The sequence below is a fragment of the Orbicella faveolata genome, unplaced genomic scaffold, assembly GCF_042242905.1.
Source record: "Orbicella faveolata isolate gen_17 unplaced genomic scaffold, um_ofav_v1 contig_48, whole genome shotgun sequence".
In the NCBI taxonomy this organism is placed as follows: Eukaryota; Metazoa; Cnidaria; class Anthozoa; order Scleractinia; family Merulinidae; genus Orbicella; species Orbicella faveolata.
In genome coordinates this window covers 8,088,612-8,096,307 of record NW_028301578.1, presented here as the reverse complement: position 1 = coordinate 8,096,307, position 7,696 = coordinate 8,088,612, and the positions used below count along the sequence as shown (strand labels likewise).

Genomic DNA, 7,696 nt, shown 5'->3' with positions numbered 1-7,696 from the left:
ATAAGGGGAAGCCGAGACGGGCCCCCCGGGCCTCTCTCCTAGATCCGCCACTGAAGCATAGGTTATTTACTTTGAAATTTATCTATCAGTCCTTCCACTCCATCTGACAAATCAAATGAAACTTTTCTTTTTGTGGGAAATTGTAATGGTTATGATTAGTTGGTAACAGGCCATCGTGTCGTCCAATTCTGTCTGTAATCATACTCGTGATCAACAAATCGGACTTCCGCTTCGTGGCCGTCCGATTTGGTTTATCGCTCGTATGATTACAGACCGAATTGGACTCCACTCAGTCCTATTACCATTATAAATTGTGTTCCACTCGGTCCAAATACTGTTACTTATTTATGGTGCTTCGTAAGTTAAGCCTGGCGACGGCTAAGGCAAACGTCAATTCCCTTATAAAAAAAAAAAAAAAAAAAAAAACGGGGAAAACATCGACAGTGCGCGAACGGACTAGCATTTTTAACTAAATGAACATCCTCTTCTCCCATCCCCTATGAACTGATTATATCGTAATAATAATTGGCAGAGTTTCAGTAAGTTGTCACTTAAGTAACTCTCAATGTTGTTGTACATCGAATGCTGATCATTCCACTTCACGGTGATAAAAGCTCTTATGAAAGAAACAGTTTTTGGCCGCCAACTCAGGAAAAAAGTCCTGTCCACTTTTCAAAATGGCGGGCGAGCGGGTGAGCAACCACGATCACAAATTCTCTCTCCCTTGCCTCCCAGACACAGGAGAGAGAGGCATAAACACGCAAAAGAAAATTAAAATTGAAAATCGATAAGGTACGAAAATGTCAAAGTGTCATCTTGTGAACAATCACAAACATTTTGGGCATAAATGGTCGGTTCGGGCGACCGTTAATTTGAAAGTAACGTACAGAGTTAAGCGCGCGGAAACTAGACGTGCACGCGCCGTTTATATGAAATGGAAAATATTATTTAGGCCCTCTGGTTGCACTGCAAACTTATGGAGCTTACCACACTGTGCCACGCGGACTGCAGAATTTTTTGGATTACTGATCACCGCTTCAGAAACAATGAACAGCTTGCGTTAGCTGAGTCGTTACTAGTGCGTACGTTACAGTGAGCGTGCGTTGTTCCGCGCACGTTCATACAGCGTTTGTGACGTGACATTGATCATTCTCCTAGAGTTATGCGTTGTGTTATCTTACTGAGATAGTATTAACGCCACAATGGAAAAGAAAAAAGCTTTCAGAGTGATTCTATTGAGTATCATGGTATCATACACCGTTTGCAAAGGTAAGATGCGTCTTACAGTAATAATTTAGATAAATTAAACTTTAACTGTAGCCGCAAATGCACATTAGCGTTCTGATTGCTTGTTAACGACTCTTTCAGTGTTCTGCAATCTCGTTTTCGCTTCCTTTGTTAGAAGACAAAAACTGCATTTTAAGGACAACCATTTAATGCACTCGCCCGTTCCCAGCACTTCCTTTGATGAAAACACAAACGGAGTACTGAGTTAGAGTTTCGTGAGTTTACATGAAAAACTGTTCTTCTGCCACAGCTCTGCGGAATTTAATTTTCTTCTGCACAAAGTTGAGGAGTTTAGAGCACGCGGTAAAGAAGAGAAATTTCTGCCAGATCAATCTCGTTAAATTCTTTTACCTTACATATAATAAAAATAAGTTAATTCGTCCCGTAATGCTCGCGGGGCTTAACCTACTTCTAAAGGAAAACCGTTGAACATATTTCAGACCGCGACCGCAACTTTTTTTACCATAGTTTTTACTTACTAATGTGATTAGCATTTTTTGTCTGATGCGGTATCAGAAAAAAATTGTAGCATTTCAGTTGTACTGAAGATACTTGACATCCCATTCCAAATATTTTCTTCTTTTAGCATAGAGGGCTGTTTCCCACAATCTTTGCAACCTGGATGTATGGCGCATTGAAGATAAATGATATAAATTTGTTATCCGACTTGGTAGAAGGCGGGGCTTTCGAATTTCTTTAAATTTCCTCAGCGATAATATGGCCATCTCTCTTAAGTCAATAATATTACAAAAGTAAATTAAATATTGCGCCTTTTTTCAGTTGTGAAGGAACCGAACCATCTCTTCGCGGAGTCCTCTCAAGAAGTGACCGAATTCAACAATCCTTCACGGAGACATGCTGATATACCGCTTCGCACCCGACAACACAATTTTTCCATCCAAATATCAACAATCACGGATTCATTCTCATCTGATGTTGAGCGAATCGGCTCACTGGACGGCAGAGTTTTACCGGCGTCGAAGAACGCCCAAAAGTCCATTAAATGGACTACTTATAACAAGATCAGAAACGTCTCAACTATGCGAAAGCTTAAGTTTGCAATGAGACGTTTGGCAAGGCGACACAACGTCTTAAAATCATCACATAGTACTGGAATGCCTTCATCAGCTTCTACTTTGAAAGATGGCAAAGACATGGAAGCATTTACGTTTCAGAAAACCCCGCCATCATCTATCACGGGTTTACCATACAAGACGAAAATCAAAGCGCCTTTCAAGTTGACGATTTTGCCAACTGAAGAAACGGTTATTCCATCAGTCGATATGGCTGATGCAGAATCAGATTGGATTTCAAAAGAAGACAATTCTACCAAACAATATGACAAGAAATCTGCATACAATAATGATAAGGACGACAATTCTTCACCTCATAGCAAACCAAGGGTAACTGGACACGAAGGGTCCACACGACATGCCGGCACATCAGCGATGCCACGGCACAAGATGGTTGTTCATCCTGGAGTGAAGGCTTCTTCAGGGCTCCGTTGGAAAGCGGCTTACGATCCCGTCAAGTTGGACGACAGTAAGAAAGGAAAGCGTTTCAAGAACAAAAAGAAAAAATCTCATCCCAAGGATGAACAGCCAGTAGACTCGAGTTCACAGCCAGCCACTGTTGCAGGAATCTTGGCTGGGATTTTGATATTATTGTTTATCTTCACTGGTGTCCCTCGTCTGTGGTAAGTTCTCGATCTTGTTATTTTATATTTATTTATTTTTAATACACCGTAAATTCTCAGCAGTAAACTTAAGCATATATATTAAAGTTAGTTAGCAGAATCGCCTGTCTGATCCAAACAGATTGTTTCAATGTGTTCTCAACGCATTTTTTTGGAACAATTTGACGTTATCTGTGATCCATTAGAGAGTTTAAGCATGACGTTTACTGCAGACGGCAAACGGCAAAAATTATCTCTGATTTTTTTTTTCTTGTAATCCTCAAACAAATCACACAAAAATAAAAAAATGTCTTCTACTATTCACTGCAAATACAAATATTTTCACTCTACTGCACAGACAGCTGAAGACAGACGGCAAAAGTTTCATTTTTGCCGTTTGCCGTTTGACGTAACGTTATTCTTAATCTCTCTAATAATGAACAGACTCACGACGACTACATCTATTTGCTAATATTATTTTAGAGAGAATCTTTTTGCTTGACAATATTGCGTGTTTGGTCCAAAAATAATTCAAGGCGAGGATGCTGTCTATAAGCCCGGAAAAAGGTAAATTTCTTTACCTCTACACATTTACCTCTACACAGGAGAACTTTTACCAAACGGTGGCGACGACGTAGTTATCGTGAATTGGGATCAAATTTTCCTTCAACTGGTTACTCCAGCGAAGAGCTGAGTGAGGAGGAAATCATTTTTGACAAATCAGTTATGGAACGTAACAAGGAATCATCAAAGAGTGCCAGTCCAAGAACAACACCAGAGACATCTTCAGGAAGATCACGATCAGCCACGTCAACTTATCAATCACCTGACCATGCGATACAAGAAAAGAAAATATGGACACTGACGCAGACGCCAAAATCAACTCCGTTGATGGCTGTACCTACACTCAATGACTCGCCTAGAACAGAGATTTGGACGAGTAAGGAGATTTCCGAAACAAAATCCCCGGATTCGTCGTTCACCGCAACGTCGCTGTCTGAATCTTCAAATGTAAAACCGACTGAAACACCTCCCTCTGTATCTTTGACATCGGTGTCTTTAACATTAAATGCATCAGAGACGGAAGTTCGTGATTCTGATTTGGCGGCCGTAACCCGTTTGTCAGGGTCAACTTATGACCTGACAGACATAGACAGCTCTCCTACATTTGCGGCTCAATCAAGGCCTGGTCCATCTGCGTCATCCAAACAGACAACCCTTGTGTCCTCACTCTCGCCACTCCCATCTCAGCCCAGCTTGTCTTTACTGCCTACTGCTTCTAATGAATCGACACCTAGCATTACCATGGCAGTTGATGGCACCAGTCCCTCAGCAGAGTCCTGTAAGACACCTGTTGCTGCACGTAATGAAGTCGTGATAGCTATGGACGAGGATGAAAAGAATATTATCTACCAAAGTGACAAGTCAGGAGGCGAAGTGTTGAGTGTGGTCAAAGATGCTGGCAAAGGATCAAAAAAAGCCGAAATGGTGATAACAATGAGGCTTCATGACGAGGAGGAATCGTCGACGCAATCTGAGTCTAAGTCTGAGTCTTCTGTAGGAGAAACGGTTAACACGAGTCTGGAATCAGAAATGAAGAATGTGAAAACAAGTGATGCTATCATCGATATTATGGGAAGTGATAACGAGAATGAGGAAACGTCTACCATCAATGAGACGTCCAACCAAGGTAAGTTATTAGTAAGGTCAACACGTTATATAATTGATTACTCTTCACCTGTCAAATTTATGTTTGAAATACATACAATTTTGCTGCGTCGATCGCAAAACATATACAGGAGTAAGGGAGAGGATGTTAGAATCCCAGCCGTTTCTCTTCCCCCTCCCTCTTAGGTTATGCAATTAGAGAAAGTATTGATAATGATGAAAAAACTTGTGAAACGGTCTTGCAATCTCAAAAGGATGGGAGTTTTGAAAAATTGCACGAGCTTAAAGGACATAGCTTTACTCATTAGGTCGCGCACATCCAAGAGATGCCGTGAAGACTAAGGTTAAGCGTGAGGTACGACGGGAAGACGAATCAACAAACCCTGTGGATACAGGCGCTTCAACTAGCAACAATGCAAAGATAAGGGTATTGAACCACAAGGATTACAAAACATGGAAGGTAAGAATTGGAATTATCTGTACCCTTTCAGTAGCATAACGGGCTTTCATGAACCATTTCTCGTATAGTATTTCCGGAAGACGTAGTCAAGTGGTGTTCATCGGTTTTTCATTGTAGGCGATCAAAAAACCAATGTAACAGGGGAGTATGAGTATAAAAAGTACCTTTATCAGCGACAACAACTGAAAGGTTTTTTTTTAAATTTTTTTTAAAACAGGAACTTCAGAAGGATATTAAGAAGAAGAAGGAGCAAGGAAACGAGCCACGTGACGTGTTACCAGGCTTGCAGGTCGTTCGAGATATTTATAACTTGCCTCGCATTCCTGTTGATTCAGAAGGTGGATGTCTCTGCTATTACTGTGAAAAGCACATCAAGAGAGCTCAACGGGAAAAGTTTTTCAAAATGCCCAGGTACGTTTTTATTTTCTTATTTTATCATAATTTTTTATTTCAAATTTCTATATAGCAATTAAATTCGGTTGGCATAAAATCTAAATGTAAATTCAAACATAAAGTTGAAGCCTCAAACAAACGTCGTCAGTCTGCGACTCCTAGCAATACCAACCGTTCAGAATTAAAAGAAAAAACTTACTTATAATATTATTACGGTAACTGGAAATGAACAACTTTAATCTATAATGTTTGTAAAAAAAAAATAGAGCTCTAAACTCACGTTGCTCGAAAAGTCGAGTTTTAAAATCTCCTTGAAAGGCTACTCTCTGAGATTATGGCTGTATGTTTGTTCTGTTTCCTCACCAGTAAGTTGTTCTCCTTCAAATCGAAATCTTCGGCCAGGGAAGCCCCATCAGACTCAAAGAGTTCTTCCACAAGCTCTGCTGCAAAGATAAGGGTGTTGAATCACAAGGACTACAAAACATGGAAGGTACAAGTTGCAAATACTTATTCCTGAACACGCCCTTTAGGCACCTTTTGGTGACAAATATAAAATCAGGAGGACTTTGATCAAACCATAATTTAACGGTTCGTTTTAAAGAGTATACCCATAGCGAGGTCAACGGAAGCTTAAAAACTCCCTTAAGCGCGCTAGAAAGGTACGATTCAAGGGGTGCGGAAAAACCTCTATGCGAGTATCCGGGACAAAAAGAAATCTGATTCAGATATTAGCAAACTTTGGCATGACCACTAGTTAAGCCAAAAGCTTATTTCTGACAGCCAACAACTACAGACTTAAAATGAATACAAAACTTAAATACATTAGGTAATAACCGCCTTATCAAAATTCAACCAAATGTCTGGTCTTATCAGGTCAGCGGCTTGATATCGCAGGAAATCATGATCAGGACAGTGCAATCTTAAGTAAATCATCTTGCTTTAACATTTTTAAACTTTCTACCCATGAAAATGACTTAAACGCATTTTAAAGTGAAAATTAGTGACCTTGGTTGCTAGCCTGCGTAGCTGGCGAAATTTTGCGCACGAGAACTTTGTTTCCCGCACGGACTCGGGTAACCGATAATTTACGCCCACTGATAGTGGTTGAAACTCAAATCACGTCCTCATAGACACTTTTGTTTAAAAAAGGAACTTCAGAAGGATATTAAGATGAAGAAGGCGCAAGGAATCAAGCCACGTGACGTGTTACCAGGCTTGCAGGTCATTCAAGATGTTTATAATTTGCCTCGCATTCCTGTTGATTCGGAAGGTGGATGTCTCTGCTATTACTGTGAAAAACACATCAAGAGAGCCCGACGGGGGAAGTTTATCAAAATGCCCAGGTACTTTTGTGAAATAATTTTTTGTTATAAACGTTCGTAGTGATTTATGTTCAGTTACCATAAGGCTTTAAAGTCAAGCATAAAGTTTAGTCAGAAATAGGGATCGATTTTGGTCATTTTAGTCTCAAATAGGGTATGGTTTATGCACCCTAGTCTTGAGCTGGGTACGCTCTTTTAGAAGTTACCCTACCTAGGGAACTACTTATAAGGTAGGTCTGAAACAGGGTATTGTTAGGTTTTAAACGGCTAGAGTATCGAATCAATTTTTAGTCAGGTCCTAAATGGGGTAGAAAAAATTTAAGATTTCGGTCCTAAATACGGTAAGGGTTTTGGGAAGCGCGCTACACACGCCTACAAATTTTTTGGGATACCCCCCCCCCCTCCCTCCCTTTCCCCTGGAGGTTTACCTAGCTAATTTCAGTTTGCTAGACTGTAGCTCTTTTTAAAGCAGGTTTATTGACTGGCTGTTATGTTTTCCTTTTTTTTCTTCAGATTTGACCGCTAAATGACCTGTGCTTGATATTCGAGGACAGTTAGATATTCTTGTTAAATGGACGGTTATCTTTATCGACAAAGAGTATTTTCATATTTCACCATCTATTTTTTTGTGAAAAACGTTTCGTCTAAACAATGTAAATGTAAATAATAACGGGAACATGAAATATAGATACTTTCCACTGCATGGAAAAGTATCCAATAATAAATGTTGGTTTTTTGTCCTGAGGAAAACGATGTGTTTTAGATATTTTTGGTCTGGAATGCATTATCTGCTATTATTATATGGCTGTGTCTCACAAGGACTGGGAACTACCGAATTCACGAATTTGATTGGCTGAAATCGATACTGACCGCGGTCTAGATTTTCCCATG

General features: G+C 40.0%; 1 protein-coding gene across 1 annotated transcript; it reads left to right on the top strand.

Annotated features, from left to right (window-relative positions):
• The first annotated feature begins 1,125 nt into the window (after positions 1–1,125).
• On the top strand, positions 1,126–6,000 carry LOC110053174 (uncharacterized). The gene is made up of 7 exons (XM_089280887.1): positions 1,126–1,269; positions 2,068–2,983; positions 3,568–3,902; positions 4,050–4,652; positions 4,939–5,090; positions 5,308–5,501; positions 5,850–6,000. The coding sequence occupies exons 1-7, from the start codon at positions 1,203–1,205 to the stop codon at positions 5,998–6,000; spliced, it is 2,418 nt and encodes an 805-aa protein (XP_089137013.1). The 5' UTR covers positions 1,126–1,202.
• The last annotated feature ends 1,696 nt before the right edge of the window (positions 6,001–7,696 follow it).